Source organism: Brassica rapa, chromosome A07 (assembly GCF_000309985.2).
Source record: "Brassica rapa cultivar Chiifu-401-42 chromosome A07, CAAS_Brap_v3.01, whole genome shotgun sequence".
Lineage (NCBI taxonomy): Eukaryota > Viridiplantae > Streptophyta > Magnoliopsida > Brassicales > Brassicaceae > Brassica > Brassica rapa.
Window position 1 is genome coordinate 15,742,628 of NC_024801.2, and position 19,769 is coordinate 15,762,396.

The 19,769-nt window shown below is 35.2% G+C and overlaps 4 protein-coding genes across 4 annotated transcripts; 1 reads left to right on the forward strand and 3 right to left on the reverse strand.

Moving 5' to 3' along the window:
• Positions 1-445: 445 nt before the first annotated feature.
• On the reverse strand, positions 446-3,947 carry LOC103829704 (auxin-responsive protein SAUR50). The gene has a single exon (XM_033276270.1). It carries the CDS (start codon positions 1,370-1,372, stop codon positions 995-997), a length of 378 nt encoding a protein of 125 aa, XP_033132161.1. The 5' UTR covers positions 1,373-3,947; the 3' UTR covers positions 446-994.
• On the reverse strand, positions 3,746-6,714 carry LOC103829705 (heavy metal-associated isoprenylated plant protein 1). The gene is made up of 4 exons (XM_009105395.3): positions 5,375-6,714; positions 4,728-4,912; positions 4,405-4,492; positions 3,746-4,261 (listed from the first exon to the last, which is right to left on the reverse strand). Exons 1-4 carry the CDS (start codon positions 5,502-5,504, stop codon positions 3,972-3,974), a joined length of 693 nt encoding a protein of 230 aa, XP_009103643.1. The 5' UTR covers positions 5,505-6,714; the 3' UTR covers positions 3,746-3,971.
• Positions 6,715-7,477: 763 nt separating this feature from the next.
• Positions 7,478-10,515, reverse strand: LOC103829710 (probable glucuronoxylan glucuronosyltransferase IRX7). Its single transcript, XM_009105400.3, has 4 exons — positions 9,340-10,515; positions 8,776-9,143; positions 8,150-8,400; positions 7,478-8,061 (listed from the first exon to the last, which is right to left on the reverse strand). The coding sequence occupies exons 1-4, from the start codon at positions 9,614-9,616 to the stop codon at positions 7,596-7,598; spliced, it is 1,362 nt and encodes a 453-aa protein (XP_009103648.1). The 5' UTR covers positions 9,617-10,515; the 3' UTR covers positions 7,478-7,595.
• A 2,912-nt stretch (positions 10,516-13,427) lies between these two features.
• LOC103829707 (protein NUCLEAR FUSION DEFECTIVE 4) lies at positions 13,428-15,326 on the forward strand. Its single transcript, XM_009105397.3, has one exon. The coding sequence runs from the start codon at positions 13,488-13,490 to the stop codon at positions 15,204-15,206; it is 1,719 nt and encodes a 572-aa protein (XP_009103645.1). The 5' UTR covers positions 13,428-13,487; the 3' UTR covers positions 15,207-15,326.
• Positions 15,327-19,769: the final 4,443 nt, after the last annotated feature.

Sequence of the window (19,769 nt, forward strand, 5' to 3'; positions counted from 1 at the left end):
TCCAATAACACACAAAAGAAAATTTTGATAGAATACTGTTGAAAGGAAGTAAGCAAACTTAATTTTGATATAAACCCAAAAGAAAAGAATAATTATTATCATTTATATAACAGTTGCCTAATATAAATATTAGAAAGAAGTGGTGTGGCCATCGATAACTATGGAAAGGAGGTTACAAAATACATGGTTTGACCAATAGATGGTAGTTATGGAAATGCAGTTTTAATTTCAATTCAGTTGAAAAGTATTATGTTTTATTTTTTTAGATTTGATAACATAGCAATTATTAGACTCAACATATGTCAATTGGTCATACTTGTGTTTTAATAGAATAGATTTGTAAAAACCAGGTTAATACGTATTTAAGGTATCAGTAACTTATAACTTGGTCCGGAGATGCTAGACTTTATCTATTCTTACAAGTTACAACATAATATCTTTTTTTGAGCAAATTTACAACATAATATCTTTCATTGAAACAATAGAAGAATAGATTCTTTTATTTTAGGGTCACAATAACAAACAGTATTGTTCTCTACGCGCCAATAAGTCCCATAATCAATAGTAGTGAGAACATTTTCATTTTATTTTAGGGTGAACAAAAACAAAAACAAAAAATCGTTGAAAAAGATGAGAGTAAGTTTTAAAAACTACCGTTTCAAGCGTAATGATACAAGAGTCAAATTCGAAATTAAGACCACTAAATAACACACTTTAATCAGTTACTTTAAAATATGAACTTATTTAAAATGCACGGGGTCTTAGATCATCTGTTCTTCAGATTAAGACTGTATATCACATCTTCGATCCCCGGACAATTTGCATCTTAATTGTTCGTAATGCAATTATGCAAGTTTGAGGTGTGAGGAGACAAATTATTCGTCAGTTAAAAGCTTGAATTACAAGAAAGCTTTAGAGTCCCTCTAATAACCAATTCAGTTTTTATCATTTAAAATGAAGAAGACTTATATGATAATAATTACAGCTAAAAACTCTAGCACAATAACTGTTCGGTCAATATCGTCCGGAGGTGGCTTGGCCGGCAAGGTACCATGAGGGCTCCATCATGATAGAACCCGTACTCCTCCTCCGCACGTTCTAGAAGCTTCCTAAACATCGGGTGTTCTAGAAACATTAATGGAACAACAAATCTTTGCGTAGGCTCATAATATCCATCAACGGCTATCACCGCAAAATGTCCTTCCTTCACATCTTTTGGGACACGGTCACGGCCGTATTCGTCGGAACAATGTTTCTTGGCCGAGGAAAAGCCTTTGATCTGCACCAACTTTTCTACAACATTCTTGAGCTTCACAATTCCACCCATCTTCTTCTTTGGCGACTCAACTGTGATCATTCTTTGTCTGGCCATGATAACAAACTAGGTTCCGTTTCGATTTTTTGTTCTCCGGTTTTGTGGGTTCTCAGAAAATTATGTGTTCGATTATAGACATGTGAGATGTGGTATATATATAAAGAGGAATGGTGTAAAGAAGATAAGGAAGATTAAGTGAGCATAGGAGACCAAACCATGTGGCCGAGTTGGTTTTCTTCGCTTTGAATTTTCCACAAAAGTTGTTTCCGTCTGTAAGTTTTAATTAGTCTTCTTTTGTTTTTCACCTTCTGTAAAATTAACATCGACTATGGAGTAGAACTCAACCAAGACGACCAATAAAACACACTTCGATTATGAGTTATACTCTTTACTCTTCAGGACAAGTTTGGTACCATTTCCAAGTCCAAAAATAAGGATCCGATCCGGATTATAATCCCTTTAGAGTTTAGAGCCTTTTGTTATCTTCAATACACAAATAGTTTATATGGATACCCTTTTTGGAACACTTATGGATACTTGTGAAGTTAGCCGTTTTATGTGAAGTTAAGAGAGCACACTTGAAGAAGAGTTTCACGGTTTAGGGTTCGCGGTGAATGAGATACTTGTGCGTGAAGCAACTGTTGTTGCATTAGTAGATCTTAGATAGTTAGGAATTGAGCAGTAGTGATACACAAGTTGTTTGTAGTCACATAAATCTGATTGAACAAAACTATCAAATTTGTTTAAATGATTTCTAATAAAGATATAAAAGAAACTCATAAATCTAAGACGTTAACTGTCCACGTTTTATGTATTTCATTAATCATCAGGAGAATTGAAAAAAAAAAAACATTTTTAATTTTTATTTTCCACAATAGGACTTTTGATATTTTAGGTCATTTTGGAGAGGTATTACTTTTCTAATAGAAAAAATAATAAACTAAGTTTTAAAAATATAAAAACCATTGGAAACTTAAGTATGACTATTTATATGTTTAAACTTTTTTCTTTTGATCACCTCATATCAACAATAATCGTTTTTAAAAAGAACACTTACCATAATCAAAAATAGCAGTCGACATTAAAAAAGGAAACATGTGGGAATAGAGAAAGGTATTTGTCCAAAAAGCTACTGTTAAACGTCAGGTCCGTGGTGCTTTGTTGATAGTATCCTAGAGCTTCATGACTATTTACTATTTAGTCGTATATAGCAACACCATCTTGACATAATGTGACCTACTGATGAGACATATGATTGCGTGAATATCTTTTCCAATTATTTATATGACAGAGAAGCATGGAAAAAGCGCATATAATGCGTTACCAGTCCACAGTCCATATTTAATATGAAAGCTATAGCTCAGACACCCGCTATCTTCGGGCTGGTCCGACACGGTGTTTGTCTGATTTATCATTTTCTTGTATTTGAAATTCATGGATTTGCACTTTTCTGTTAAACTCTATCAATACATGAACATGCGCATACTTGCCGTGAATGAAATTGGGTAGGATATTTTGATGAAAGAAGGTTGTTACGTAACAAAAAGGGTTATCGACCTTTAAACACGCGTATACCACTGCAAACCATAATACGTAGATATAATGAACGAATAACTAGTATGTTGATTCAGTTTACGTACCGTGAATATTCGTTCTTTTTTTCTTTTGATCAAAGTGAATATTCGTTCTTTATGTTACTGTAACGTTCCGCTAGCCCACGGCTAATGGACCACCCACATTTGCTAACTTGGCATGTGGCCTCCATCCCATCTGACGGTGCATTAATTTTTTGAATATATGAAATCAGTGTTTACTGACCATGCAATCACCATATGACATTTCCTCGTGCTTTGGTCTTACTCGCACGATATCGGGAATCACTTCCCGATAGGTCACTCATCATTCCACTACTCCAGCTCAAACACGCTTAACCTTGGAGTTTTAAACGGATTTGTGACGGAAAAGATAAATGCATTTCGGTAACATAGGTAGCCAAATCAATTATCTTTAAACATTTTCATATACTAAAAACAGGAATGTTACAATTCAACCTTTTTAAAAAAATACAATACCCTCGTTACGCTCAAGATCGTTACCCATAATAGTGTGAGCTTTCATTGACTCCACACTCGTCTAACGTTTTTTCTGCAGAGAGATAACTAAAGATGAAGTATATCTTCATATGAGAGGTTAGCTAATGGAGAAGTAAAAGTTCTAAAGATTTACACGTCGGTTAACCTGACATATATGTTAATAAATACTGTACTCGAAAAGAAGTTTGAAGGTAGAGTATTTGGATCATTAGAGTACTAAGATTCACATACTAATTAAGGAACAAAGTTGAAACGAATTGAAAAAGAAGAGAAGGAATATGGAGAAGTTTTGCATACAAACCAAACTGGAATAAGTTGATGTGGTGAGTGGTAGACCCAAAATTACCCTATAGAAAAGTGTCATGTATTGTCGTTGCAACATCCCTCAAAAAGGAAAAGTATTGCAATTTACGCAAGTCTTAAGTCCATCACAAAAACATCTACCTGCCGGTCCTGACTTCGGGTTTTCTTTTCAGTTGATGTTCCTTAGATATCATATATATATACGCCTCCTATAGTTATTTGCCGTGATAAACAACTCCAATCGTTTTATCGCCTCAAAATCACATAACGCAGCAAGAGTTGGGATCCTCCTCGCTGAAAAGCTCTGTGATTGGGCCTCCCATGAAACCGTAAGGCCCAATCCCATAATTGAAACCGTAGCATGGCAGGCCTGGAGACCCGGATTTGGAGATTCCCGCTGCATTCTCTTTCTTCTTCTCCAACTTCTCAGGCACAACCTGGACGGTTTTCTTCAGTTTCCTTTTCAAATTCTCTGTCACAGTCTTAAACTCCATCGTCCCTGTGACACTAACTACTTCCTTCTCTCTGTCTATTTTCACCTGGTAGACACCTGTTAACACATACTCAGTCCCGTTAAAAACAAGACCAACACAAGTTATGTAGAATCAATAATTACAAAATCACAAAGCTCAGAATCAGTCAACAATGATGCAAACAGAGATTATTGTTTGGATAAAATGAGAAGTTCATGACCTTTGGTCTTGGAGATGGTTTTGTGAATCCTCTTGACGCAACCGTCACATGCGCAATTCAACTTCAGGCTCACTGTGCTCACAGCGATCTAGTCAACAACAGTTCTTATAAGTTTCATTCATCTCAGACCACGTCTTTGAAAGGCTTACGTGGTTAATCCCTATGAGCCCCTTAAAAGACAATGGATACACTACGTATTTACAAAAGAGTAATCTCGAAAGAAGTACGTTGCTTGAGACGCAAGTAAGTCTTGTGAGACATCTATCTACCTCTCTTGATACTACAAACTTAGTGCATTACTAAACAGAGTTTCAAAGTGGTACCATAGTAGTCTTGACATGAGCCTTTGAGTCGTTGTTTACTTTGGTGACGTTCTTAGGCTTGGGAGATAGCAGCTGGATCTTCTTCTTGGTCTTCTTCTGCAGTTTCTCTGCAGTCTTCACTGGATCCATGAACCCAATGAGAGTGAGCTTGTTGGAAACAGGATCCGCTCTCACTATTTCAACTCCTGAAAGAATCATAATCAAGAGCACAAGACAAAAGCAAAACGAGTGATGAGAATCATACTTCTATTCGTTCTCAAAAGTAGTTGGTGAAATCAAAAGATGAAACAAAGATCCAAAAACACTTGCGATTTCATCACTGTGATAGCGCAAGTGTCAGAAACAGAAACTAGCTAGATCGGAGAAAAGATTTTGTACGGACGCGGAGATTTAAGATTTTCCGGGAAAAATCAAAAAATACGGACGCGACGATTTTGGAATACGCAGAGAAACTAAGTGAAGAGGAAAGCATAACGAGATTGAGATTATAAAGATATTGGACGGACGCGAAGATTTTCCGGGAAAATCAAAAGCTAACGCAGAAACTTAATGCATGACGCACGAGAGAGATAATATGATTGATTGAGTAGTAATGGAGAATCGATTTGGGTTTCTAGGGGGGGGGGGATTAAGTGAGGATTATAAACCTTCCAAACAGCCAGCTAATCTGACGATCCTGGAGATGCATCCGTCGCAGTGAAGATCCACCTGAAGAACCACGTGAACCGCCTCTTTTTTCTTCTTCTCCACGTCACACTCGCACATCGGTTTATCCATCTTCCGCAAACACTGGAAAAAAAAAAAGGAAAGTAAGGATTAAGGAACCTCAAAAAAAAACGACGAACAGAATAGAAATCAAAGTATGAGCGACGACGTTGAATCTCGAAAAAATCAGCAGGCAGACAGAGCGAGCGAGCGAGAAGAAAAGCGTGTGCGTGTGCTTGAACGTGGATGAATCACAATGCTTCTATATTTTTCTTCTGATGAATCAAAAAAAAAAAGAGGGAGAGAAAATGGAAAGAGGACGAAAACTGCAAAAGGCGTTTTAGCACCAGAGGCGGCGAGAGAGGGATCCGTATGCTCCAGTCTCCAGACTCCGTACTCAGCTTTTCCATTTTTTGTTTTATTCCACGTCAGATATTTGCTTACTAAAATATTTTTAAAACAGCATTAAATCATCTATATTTATTGGATAATAACCTCCGACAATTCTTCTCATTCTTCCTTTTATTTTGTTTTTTTGTTCTCTGTGGTATTATGGTATGGTACTATGGTTACTGAAATTTCTGATAGCATTTTTGATCCAACGTCTTTTTTGCTCTGTATGTTTTTCTTAACAGTTAATGTGTTTCAGTTTTCTTCTCATATTGTGTATATACAAAGACATATCTATGATTAAACAGAAATTTCTTTGAGAAAATGAATACCATCATAACCATTTGGGTTCTAATTTCTAAATCTGTTATTGGGTCTTTAAGAAGGCAGAATCACAAAATTCAATTAATAAGTGATCATTTGGTTTCATTTAATAATTTTTACTAAGGGATTATGGTATTTTCATATATGTTCAACGAGAAAATTGACAAAATGCAACCTAAGTGACAGATAATAAAAATTTATTTCTAATAGGGAAATGCAGTGTGCTTGGTGTCGTTTACAACGTCTCGAGAGCATCTCCAAAAATGAATTCTATTTTGAAGTTTCCAAAACTCTATATTCAAAGTTTAAAGGTGTTCTTCTTCGAAAGAAAAACTTTAAACTCAACTTCAAAACTATTTATATTTTATAATATGGTCCTTATATTTTATAATATGGTCCTTATATTTGTCATAACTAATTTGAATTCATAAAACTTTTATAAATAACTAGCACATATATAAACATATTACAATAATATTAATTAATAAATACTCTATTAAAATATAAATAAAGAAATAAAAATAATTTAATTAATATTAAACTTCAAACAAAATACCATATTATTCCATAAAATGTTTTTCCGAAATGCATATATGATCTATTAGTGCATTTCGAAGTAAAAATGGCTCTCCTCATTTTTATTTTGTAGATTACGAGCTAAAAGTTATTGAAATTAGATGATGTTGATACTTGTAAATACATTAAATCGGAACAAAAAAGTAAAGAGAAACATAAAATATTGCTAAAAGACTAATTTCTTTTTAATGATATTAATACTTGTGAATATATTCGATATGAACAAGAAAAAATTGTAAGAAAAATACATAAAAACAACAACAACAACAACCATCAAAGTAAGCTCCTTTTTCTCATATTGACGTCTGTTGGGTTCAAAAAAGGATTCGAGAAGAGACTCAACAAAGATAACAATCGCAAGGAGACTTAAGAACAGCAAGTCGTAAATGATTCAAAGAAATAACCTCTCCAAGATTTACCATAATTAATGTTGTCAATAATATTAACCATGTCATGCCACCACTATCCTTGTTACTTCTAAAGCAAATAAAACGATTAATTTTGTTTGAGCTTGTGGAAATGAGAAATTGAGATTTTTAAATCTGTGGGTTCATTTAAAAATTCCTACGTCCTAAATCGGTTATGTTAATCTAGCGGATGTTTTTTTTTTTTGAGCAAAACTTGCCACGTGGCATCTCCCAGTTTTGCACAAAAAAAAAAAAAACAGATGTCCCAGTGAATTTTGTTTTTGTAACTGAGGCTTAGTCCCAGTGAGAACTGTTATCTGTTTTGATAATTCTTCCACTTCACCCAGCTCAAATTCTAAAGCCGGTAAACTCAGATTCATCAAATCACTTTGCTACATTTCTGATACATTAACTCTCAAAGCAGTACCAATACCCGTGACAAGGAAAAAAAAAAAACAAAATTGGTTTACAGAAAAGCATTTGATCTTCTTATAGCGGACCTATGCAATTTTTTCGACAAAGCCTCCAAAACTTGCCACGTGGCATCTCCCTCTTGCGGAAGGACATTAAACAGAAGGGCCCGCTTAACAGACGGATCCTCCAGGTTCTTCTGTATGACGGACAAATTAGTTTCCGCCACGTGTTCCAAAATCTCTCCGAGCTTCCCAACGTCTCGCTCCGCAACCGTGAGAGAGATATCCGGCCAACGCACGGCAGAAGGGAACGGCAAACGGATACCGTCGGCGATAATAACGGGCACGCAGCCAAGGGCAACCGACTCAACAAGTCTCGGACTCCACGGGGCCCACCCGAGAGGACATAAACAGAAAACAGAACGAGCAATTTCTGACTGATAACCGGCAAATCTCTGTCGTTGGAGATAAAACCTCCGGTCGCTGCTGTAACTCCTCCATATCTCCGTCCTTACGCGCCTAGTAGATTAATAAAAAAAAGTTATTCAGTATGGAGATAAATCAAAATTATATTCGAGTATAGTAAGGTTGTTGTTGTGTATTGTACTTGCTGTAAAAGCGTCCACTGATGTTTTTGGGATGAAACTCCATCTTGCCCCGGAAGAAAACCTTAATGTCTCGCTCCTTAGTTACCGGAATATTCTTTTGAGTCTTGTGCAAACTTACAGGGGATATGTACGGTGGTATCACAACGTTCTCTACTTCTTGGCATGGATGCTTAAACGTAACACCAAAAGTTTGCAAAACTATAGAGTTCCTCAAAATCCTTGGTACCCCATCAGCAATTGCTCTATCCTCCTTTAAAAAAATGCAAACTAAATGTAAATAAATATTATTTTTTTAGTATCAGGAGGTTGGGGCATAAGAGCATGATTAACTCCCGCTTTTTTAGCCGGGATTCTTAACTCATGATTTGATTTTTTCCACACTTTTTGGCTAAAAGACTTATATCTGTAATTTAAAATACGGTTCTTATATCTCTTATTTAACAGACAGTTCTTAGTTTTCTTAATTAAAATTTAAAAAAAACTAAGAATCATCTCTTAACTGAAGGTAAGAACCCCAGTTAAGAAATTGGGGTTAATGCTCGTAATCTTCCTACACCCGAAATCGAAACATATAATATTAGTTTTTTTTGTCACTCGAAATGGGATCTCTGACATTTGAACTAACCATGGTGTGGAAGCAAGAGCCGAAGTCGTGTGTGGCGGTGAAGACGTGGTCAGAGCCACTGGTTCGGTTCCAAAACGGGTATTGAGCTGAGACGAGCTCGATTGCTTCCTTGATGAGTGATCTGGCGTGGCCAATCGCTGGAAAGCCGTTGACTGTGCTGAAATTACATGAGACATAAACAGGGACGAAGAAGAAATCTGCTTCGTGCGGATCTTCCGTCCGCACGTCTCCCTCGAGGCTCAGCAACGCCTTGTGAAGAGCCACCTCGGCCGCGAAGAGATGGTTGCTGCATCTGTTGTTGGCTAACCAGTCTGTGTTGAACTTGGAAGGCAAGTCATAGACGTATATTTTCAAATTGTTGAATACATCTGAAGGAAAATAAAAACAAGAAGATATTGTCATAATATGAAACCTTAGTCCCTCGAGAGAATGAATATATATACATATATATATATATATATATATTTTATATATTCAGTTTAGCCCTTTAAACATTTCTTTACCAAAAAGAAAACATGAAACCTTATAAACATTATATTAACTAAACTCATGTAATACATATACCAGTTCTGATGTTTGGACGTTGTGGGGGAAAGATAAGTGCGTGATCATGGATTTTAGATTCAAACACGGCATGAGAAGCGATAAACTTGGTTTTAGGGTTAGTTAGAAAAGTGTTTGGTCGGGAGAAAGAAGAAGGAGACAAAGGAAGGTCTTCCTGGTCATGATCGACTAAGAAGGAAACGAGACAATAGAGAGTGAATGAAAAACAGAGGATCCATTTGAAGTAGTGTTTAAAACAGAGTCCTTTCTCTGTTCTTCTTTGTTTATGTGTTATCATGGTTCTTGGTTTTCTTGGATAAATTGTAAGGCTTCCTCCTGTTCGATTGAAATCATCTGATTGTTGGGATAAGTTAATAGGGTTTTAAGTTGGTGAAGAGGGGTTTTCGAAATTGGGTTCGCGAGATAAAGTGGATATTAAGGAATGGTGTAAGGTGGAACAACAGAAGTTGAAGAAAGTTTGATGAAAGCTATATAATATTGTTTGATGAAAAAAAAAGTTTGATGAAAGCTATATAATTAATCTTTTTTCTTTGCTGACTCTTAAGAGATATAAATAAAACATTTATATTTCTAATAATTTCTTTTTTTTGCCGACTATTTTGTAAAAAAACATTGAAGTTTCTCATAACTTTTTTTATGAGCAAAAATGTCATCTAGAACTCGTTTTGTACAAAAAAAAAAGATATTAGAGGACATCGAAATTTATACCAGTTTATTAGAATTATTGAATTGTAGAAATAGTACAACTAAAATCAAGTCTTGCTTCATATCAAATAGTGTAAATAAAGAGACTGAACAGAAATTAACTGGCTAAATTTATAAGATCTCTTTAAGCTTTCGAATCGCACTAGCTTTTAGCCTTTTACTATATAGAAGATTGATTTAAGTAGTGAAACCTTTGATTGGTTTTGTTTAAGCTAAATACTAAAGCTTATCCTTATCAGATTATGTTAGGTAGTATTCCCGTACACGGCATGGAATAATAGACCCAATTCGAATAGAGAACCAATGGGAAGCCACCAAATTTTGGTATTCTCTTTTATTTAAACGAATACATTTTCTTAAGAGATTTCTAGTATATATCAAATAATTTTATTTTAATGTATGATACAGTGACAATTGTAAAATCGTATAACAATAGTTTTATTATATTTCGTAGATTTGCATTTTTCTTCAATTCTCTTACTACTGCCACCGAGTCTCTAGACTCTCTACATCATTACTAATATTCGACTAACAAATTCCATAGGATAGCACAATCTATACTATTAAAGCAGAATCCTCTTTAGGATTATGCCCCTGAATTTTCCTTTTAATTACAAAACATTCCAGCCCAAAAACTTTTGAATTATTTAAAAGCCTTTTACGAAAATGATTAGCCCACCTATTCTATACTATCAGAAATTTAAGCCCACCACTTCTATAATATAGTTTTCGAAAATTTAAGAACTATTTTCGAATTTACAACCCATTTAGCACTATAAGATTTCCAAAATCAAATCAAATAAAGAGAATATTCCCAATCTTGAGGAACACTCATAAAATATAACCGAAAATCTCTCTAAATATATGAAGATTTGATTTTCCAAATCGACATCCCTCAACTTTCTCCCCAAGTTTACAATCAAACCTAACACCTAGCTTAAATTCCGATCAATACTATAAGAACCCTTCACCAGTTTCCTGTTCAAAGCGCAACCTTCCAACAAACCAAAAAATAAATCTATGGCTACTAAAAAAATTTCACCTTCAATGCAAATCCAAGCATCGAAAGGTCCTAATGAAAAATCTGTCCTCTTCGGCGACTTGAAACCGTGGAAAAACACTTGGTTGGTTCATGTAAAGGTGCTACACGCTTGGAAACAATACATTCAATCCGTAGAGACAATGGAATTCGTCTTGGCTGATGAGACTGTAAGCGTTCCTTACTGTATTTATCAGTCGATTTGGTTTTATTTAACATTTTGGGATTGGCTACTAATATTTCAATTTCATATGGTTTTTGTTTTAGGGGCAAAAAATTCATGCAACATGTAAACAGACTTACATTGAAAGTAAGGGAAGGATCCTTACGGTTGGAGCATGGCACTACATCCGGAATTTCCAGATTACTCCTGCTGGTGGAGCTTATCGAACCACAGATCATACCTGGAAAGTTGTTTTCAATCAAAATACGGCCGTTACGCGATCTAATCACGTTAATGACGAGCTGTATCTGAATTTGTCAGACTTTCAAACTGTTTTGTCTGGAACACTTGATGAGAATTTTTTAATTGGTAAACATATAAATGTTTTCTGTTTTGCCACTATCTATTTGTAACAATCTATACTAACGTCATCAGTTTTTTACAGATGTGCTCGGTCAAGTTTTGGATTGTGGTGATGTCGAAAACATTCAGTGTACCGGGGGAAAGCAACGAAAAAAACTTGAATTCACCCTAAGCGACATCAAGTAAGTTAGCTGTCATTTACTCCAAAAACAAATGTATTGCATACGAGTAAGATAATAAAACTAACCGTATCTTGACAACCTTTCATAGTGATTCGCATTTACCATGCTGCATATGGGGCAACTTAGCCGAGAAACTCCATTCTGCAATTAACCAAGAAGTTGGTATGGTTACTATGCTGCTCAGGTTTGCTAAGCTTGGGAGATTTAGAGGTACATAATTCACGATAAACCATTATGATAAACTTAATGGTTTATATCTTAATTTTCCATCAAACAAGTTTGTTTCATATGGGCTTTACATTATATACTAAACATTGTTTTTGAAGTTATATAAGAATTTCATATTTATAATTAAAAAATTTAAATATACAATTAATAAACATAAAGTAGATAGGAATGTAATACATGATATCAATACACTCGGTCATAATTTAAATAATATTACAATTCATTTAAATATTTTAATAATTTAATAAGACAATGTACACATTAATTTTACTAAAAAAAATTGTAAAGTTAATATCTTCCTGTATTTTTGAAAAAAAAAATTATTTCACAATACTAACATTTGGTATAGATGAAAAAGTAATGTAAAACATAAAAACAAATGCTAACAAAAAATACTAAGACATTTGATATACATTTGTTATAATACTAGATATATGTCCAATAAAACAAACTCGCGCTTAATAATAAAATTGACAAAGAATACAAACCCGCGCTTTGAAAGCGCGGGTCAAAATCTAGTTTTTCTATTATAAATATAACATAAAAGATTAAAATGCCCCAAAAAAATTAAAGAAGAAAAAAACTTTTATACCCTTTAAATTAACTAATCTAAACTTATGAATTAGATTTATAATTAAAAATTCATCTTAGAAAATATGAATAATACTTTTAAATTTCAAGCAAAACTATTTAGTACTTCATTTTAACGTAAGAAACAAAGTACTATTAAAACAAAACAAAAAACTCAAAACTAAGCAAAAAAAAATGAAGCATCATTAGAGATGATTATTAGAGGTGTTTTATCAGATTTAACTTACTGTTCTAAAATAGTAGTTTTTGACAATCTCTCGCAACTTTTAGACATTGTTTAACTACTGTTTTGTCAGCATCCACAATCCACATGTAACTAGAAAAGTTTCTAAAAAGATATTTCCTGTCATCATAAACCCATATAAATTTCAGATAAATTCAACTTAAACCAATTTATTAATGATTTATCTGTCTTTAAATTTGGTAAAACTAGTGACTGAACATTGGTATATCATCCTTTTCTAAATCTGGGGTTTGATATTTACTGTCCAAAGACAGAAAGATTTACTTTCCAACATCAGTTAATCTTCTTATCACTATCTTACTGACAAAATTAGAAAAGACAGATAATATGGTCAATCTTTATCACTATTTTCTTGGCGTCAATAAAATGGTGAAATCTTCCTCAAAAGTCTCCGACAATCAGCCCGCACTTCAATACACACATGTGTCTACAAGCTTTCCTATTCTCTTGTTCTACTTTATAGCCTCGAGACTCTTTCTGCACTTCAATCATTTCACCTCTCATTCTAGATCCGCCCAGTACCACTAAGCCTATATCTATCAACGAAGATAGTCTTCAAAATACTCAAAATCTTTCCAAGATTCAAATCTACAGAGATCTTGATTCTATAGCCTTTCACTCTAGTTCCTAAAAATGGGTAGCGAGATTCATTCATCCGGCGAGACCGTACGGTTCTTGATTCATTTTTTCAATGGAAGATGGTTCATGGTGTTTGCTTCGTTCCTCATCATGGCTTGCGCTGGAGCCACTTACCTCTTCGGGACTTACTCTAAAGACATCAAATCCACGCTCGGTTACGACCAGACAACGTTGAACCTGTTAGGTTTCTTTAAAGATCTCGGAGCTAACGTGGGAGTCATGTCCGGACTCATAGCCGAAGTCACGCCGACTTGGTTCGTCCTCGTCATCGGCTCCGCCATGAACTTCGTCGGCTACTTCATGATCTGGCTCACTGTAACGGGGAAAGTAGCGAAACCGAGAGTTTGGCAAATGTGTCTCTACATTTGCATAGGAGCAAACTCTCAGAACTTCGCAAACACAGGAGCTTTGGTTACTTGCGTCAAGAACTTCCCCGAGAGTAGAGGAGTCATGCTTGGTTTGCTTAAAGGTTACGTTGGTTTAAGCGGAGCGATATTTACGCAGCTTTACTTTGCTATTTACGGTAACGATTCGAAGTCTTTGATTCTGTTGATCGCGTGGCTACCAGCTGTGGTCTCCCTTGTCTTTGTGTATTCCATAAGAGAGAAGAAAGTCGTGAGGCAGAGGAACGAGATCAACGTGTTTTACAACTTCCTCTACATCTCAATCTTCTTGGCCTTGTTCCTCATGGCAATGAACATCGCCGAGAAGCAAGTTCATTTCACCAGAGCCGCTTACATCGCAAGCGCTACCATATGCTGCGTCTTGCTCTTTGTGCCTCTGACCGTTGCGGTTAAGCAAGAGATCGAAGTGTGGAACATGAAGAAGCTGGCTGAGGAGGAGCCTAGCGAGGTCAAGATTGAGAAACCCCAAAAGGAGGACATTGATCATCTCAAGGAGGATGGAGAAAAGAAGGAGATGAAATCTTGTTTGTTGACGGTTCTCGATCCGCCGCCAAGAGGGGAAGACTACACTATACTACAAGCATTGTTAAGCCTCGACATGATCATCCTTTTTCTAGCGACTTTCTGCGGTTTAGGATCGAGCTTGACGGCCTTAGACAACTTAGGACAAATAGGTGAATCACTCGGTTATCCGAACCATGCGGTTAGCTCTTTTGTCTCTTTGGTCAGCATATGGAACTACTTTGGTCGAGTGTTCTCCGGTTTTGTCTCTGAATACTTGCTCGCCAAGCATAAACTACCCCGACCGCTCATGATGACATTAGTCCTCTTGTTAAGCTGCGCGGGGCACCTTCTCATCGCCTTCCCGGTACCAGGCTCGGTATACATAGCGTCCATACTAATGGGATTCTCTTTCGGCGCGCAGCTTCCTTTGCTCTTTGCCATCATCTCGGAGCTGTTCGGGCTCAAGTACTTCTCTACGCTGTTTAACTGCGGACAGCTTGCTAGCCCGCTTGGATCTTACATCTTGAACGTCCGTGTCACGGGAATGCTTTACGATAGAGAGGCCATGAAGCAGTTGACGGCTCGAGGGCTAACTCGAAAAGATGTGAAAGACTTGACTTGCTTAGGGAGCCAGTGTTATAAATTGCCGTTTGTGATTTTGGCTGCGGTGACGTTCTTTGGAGCGCTTGTGTCTTTGGGTCTAGCGATAAGGACGAGAAAGTTTTATAGAGGTGATATTTACAAGAAGTTTAGGGAGAGTCATGAGTCCGAGTCTGTAATGGTTTCTGGCTCGAGAAAGTCTTGATGAGGCCAAAAAAAAGAAGAAAAAGCTGTTGAATTTATTTGGATAATCATTATCAGACAAATTGATTTATGTCTGTTGAATAATAGATGAATAAATTTTTTATAGAGATCCGGTTCTTTATTCTGCTTCAACATGGTTAATTTTTCTTTGATTAATTAGCTAAAATTCTACAAAAAAAAAAGTAATAGTAATCTTGTGATATTGGAAATCTCATATCATTCCAAAACAAACGTTCACGTGTAGCAAGCGGTACATCGTACGAGCTGAAATATACGCACTTGCGTCTGTATCACTCCCACTGTCTCACCAACTGTGATTAACGCACGCCGGCTGGTTTTTGAATTACGTTTTTTCCCACTGAGCTATTTTAGATGAGATTTTTTTTTTGCTTAATGACATATTGTTACATCATTTTTTGCCAAATCTAATTCGAGTTCTTGCGTAAAAGTTGAATATTCAAGCAATAAAGTCAAATGCCACGAAAAAATCATCTCTCTTTTGAGATAAGATTGTCCAGTTTGACTAAGGTTGTGTGGCTGGAGACTGACTCCAGCATATTGCGGTTCATGTGCGTATCTTTGTCTACTGTTCTACGTATTTCTATCGACATAAAAACAAATTTTGCAGGTGAGTAATTAATTAGAAGAAATTATTCACTTGCAAAAAAAGAAAAGCTTTTGGTTTATTTTAGGGAAATTGCATCTTATATACAACAAAAAAACACAAATACACTAACTAACTAAAACTCCCCCCTCTTTCCTATTTTCTCTTCCTATCTCTCTCTATTTTCTTTCCAAAATCTAATTTTATTTTTTGTTATTTGGCAAATAGCCATATTTTACTTTGTCATGTGTAAGGTGATTGCACTTGATTATCAAAATGCGTTTATATATTCTTTCTAGTATTTTTTTTTTTTAACAACAAAGGGCTAAGAGCATGTTTATTGGTGCAATCCCTTAGTGGGTGCTTAGTGAATTTTTAAATATTAAAGTTGAGTTGGGGTCAAAAAGAAAAGAACCAAACTACGAGAACTGAATGTGCAAAATAGCCAAAAGTAGCCATTGATGTTTCACGAGTCTTTCGAATGCGACGGCTAAATTGATTCCAACGATGAGCAGCACGACGGAGATGAACTGACGATGTCGAAACTGAGGTGGAGGAGAGCTGGCGATGCCGATGATTCAGGGACTGTCCAGTGGAGGAGAGCTGAGACGTTGAGGATTGATGATTGGAGCATCGGAGAGGGGAAAAACAACCAACCATGGTCTCCAATCTCGAGATGCAGAGCGGTTTCATGGCGTCGAGGAGTCGTCGAGGTGTCGAGGACTCGCTGTTTCGCCACCGAGAGAAGAACAAGAAAAAAGACGAAAGACGACACTGCTCCTCCAACCAACCTGATTGTGCCACGTACCCGCTAAGCAACGTGCCTTCGAAACCCAAATTAGGCGACGTCCTTTGTTCAATTGTCTATTTTCCTTTTATTTTAATTGCCAATTTAGCTAAACAACCCTCCTAAGGGACACCGATAAACATGCTCTAAAAACCTTAGATTATCTCTGTAAAAACCATTTCGGGGGAACTGAATCAACATAAACCATAGCAGATGACGAAGTCCTAGCACATCGTGCCAGCTTGATATATTCTTTCTAGTTTTCAGAAGGTTTTTAATGTTGGTATTTTGTGAAATTTCAATTTATCAATCAAAAGAAAAATTCTACTAGAAATACAGATCTAAGATCTAGGCAGCTCAAATAAAGGTAGCTCAACTGATTCATGATAATAGTGACATGTGATCATGAAAATTTTATCACGCTAAACACCTTTGATATCATCATGCACGTAAATTTATAGAGATTTAATTTTTTAAGCAAAAACATTAGTTATTTATTTAACCATAATTTAACAACAATAAAACAATATACAAAAATCATCCTACTATATAATAGCAGTTAAATTGAGGCTTTTTAAGCTATGCCACATAGGCACAAATATTCTCATCCAACCAAACTGCCATGTCATTCCATATTGGGCTTGGATTTTAAAAAAATTAATCAGCTTTGCAGCCCTTTTGACTCATCGTGCAGCTGTCTTGATCCCATTTCGCAGTCCAGCCCATTTACCCAGTCCTTTGTCGATTCTATTTCATTCGCAGACCCAGCCTATTTTTTATACAGATAGCAAGTTTATTGTTCCATATATGATTCTTAGTATTTGAATATAACATATAACGTATAAATCTAATAATATTAAAATATATTTTGTTTTTGTTAAGGGTAGTAAAACATCTGACCTGAAAACTGAAAAACTAAAATATAAAAAATGAAAATTATATGATATTCATAAAATTTTCCAACTGCTTTGTCTTAAAAAAAATTAATTACGTAACTAACATTGCATGATGTTACGTACAAACTTTTGTTAGCTTTTATTTTGTAGTTTTATGATAATTACAATAGTATACATAATGAGAATGAATAATATATATATAGAAATTATGTCGTTAGTTATTGAAACTACTTTGAAAATTTTAAATATTTATTTTTTATTTTATACAATTTTAAATCTAAATCCCAAATCCCCACCCGTTAATTATAATCCTAAATAACCACATCACACTAAAATATTTCATTTTACTAAATTTAATAAGTAAAATGACACTAATACTCTAGATATATTAAAAATTACATTGAAAGTGGAATAAGCTTACATTGAAATGGCTGCCCCTTTCATGCTTCTAAGGAATTTAAATCAAAAGAAAGGGTTATGCAATGGAACACGTCTGATTGTTCCTTACCTAAGTGAGCGTGTTATTAGAGGTGAAATAGTTACAGGCTCTCATATTGGACATAAAGTGGACCTTCCAAGAATCATACTATCGGAATCAGTAACTAAACATCCATTCACCCTTGAAAGGCGGCAATTTCCAATCAGGTTATGTTACGCAATGACAATTAACAAAAGTTAGGGTCAGAGTTTGAAATGTGTCCTATTATATTTGCCACAACCCGTTTTCACCCATGAACAGCTCTATGTTGGTTTTTACCGAGTTATTACCCAGTCAGGCCTCAAAATTATACAAGGAAAGGATCAAAAGATAGGAAGGGTTAAAAACATAGTCTACAAAAAAATATACAACGGTCTACCTCGCTCCCCTAAAAAAATATTATTTTGCAACACAATTCACAACACATTCCAAAAATACTAAATTCCTTTCTCTCTCCCCCAGAATCACGATCAGATGCTCACCTAGAGCAGATTCTCCAGAATCACGAACAAATTTCTATACCATAAGATGCAAGTAACCAGTAAGTCTGCCGACCAAAACTCTCCGAACTCAATAATGAATCTGTACTAACAAAATTCTTTTATAATAATAGGCCCGCTCACAATAGAAAATGCCATCTCTACAAGACCATTCACAATATACTTTGCAGACATCATCTACGTCTTATCTTATTTTTATTCCTTTTCGTTAGCTACCAAACTCTATTCCCTTTGGACAATTACTTATTTATACTGTCAAACAATTTAGTTTTGAACTGTCTCAACTGGATAACATTCCCTTTGGATTGGATTGGATTGCGTTTACACAGGTACTAACATTTTATTAAATAATATTTGTTTTAAGCAATAAATATATAATACAATAATTTTTTGTAGATCCAAAATGGTACGTATAACCATATGGGACAATGAGGCGGCTAATTTGAGGGAGTTAAATCGCATATCTACCAGGAAAAACCAAACGTAATCATCACAAGTATCATTCCAAGGTTACATGAAGGTAATAAACTAAACAAAAAGTTTATGTCAAACTAAATGCTTATAAATATTACACTTATACAGGAAAACTATCACTCACAACCACATCAGGATCGCACTTTTACTTTGACACCGACATTGATATTATACAACGCTTCTAAAACACGAATAAACTGCTATCCCAAGCCTGATAGCAAACGACACCACTCAATATTCAAAAATACTATTTTCTCCTATAAAATTTGATTGCTCAACACAATATATTATTCAAACTTACTTTTGTTTAGAAAAGAAAAACTGATCACCGCATCACATTCAAACAAAAACTCCATGGTTAAATCTACAACACACAAAATTAACAAACACTTTCTTAAACTAAAAACTACTAATCAAAAATATAAATTTTCTTAATTTTAACATGTTATCCGCGCGTAGCACGGACACCGAATCTAGTATAACATAAAATGTTAATATTGTTTTACATCAGACAATTTAATAAAGTCAACTAATTTGGAACAAAAAGAATTTTTAGACGTCACGTAGTAAAAACAAAGAAAGTAATTAATGCTTTAGTAAATTCTATGAAAACATTAAATTCCAATTCTTTAGTAATTTTAATTGATACAAATTTTTGAAATTACTTTATGAAGCAAGAAAAAGTGTCCTCTTTACCTTGTTTGTGAGTTTTTCGATTGCATGTCTCTTGTGCATGTAGCTTTGAAGAAGGTTCCAAAGATACAGATGAAGAAATGGTTTATCATCATCAATTGAGCTTCTGCAGAAATAACTCGTCTCAATTGA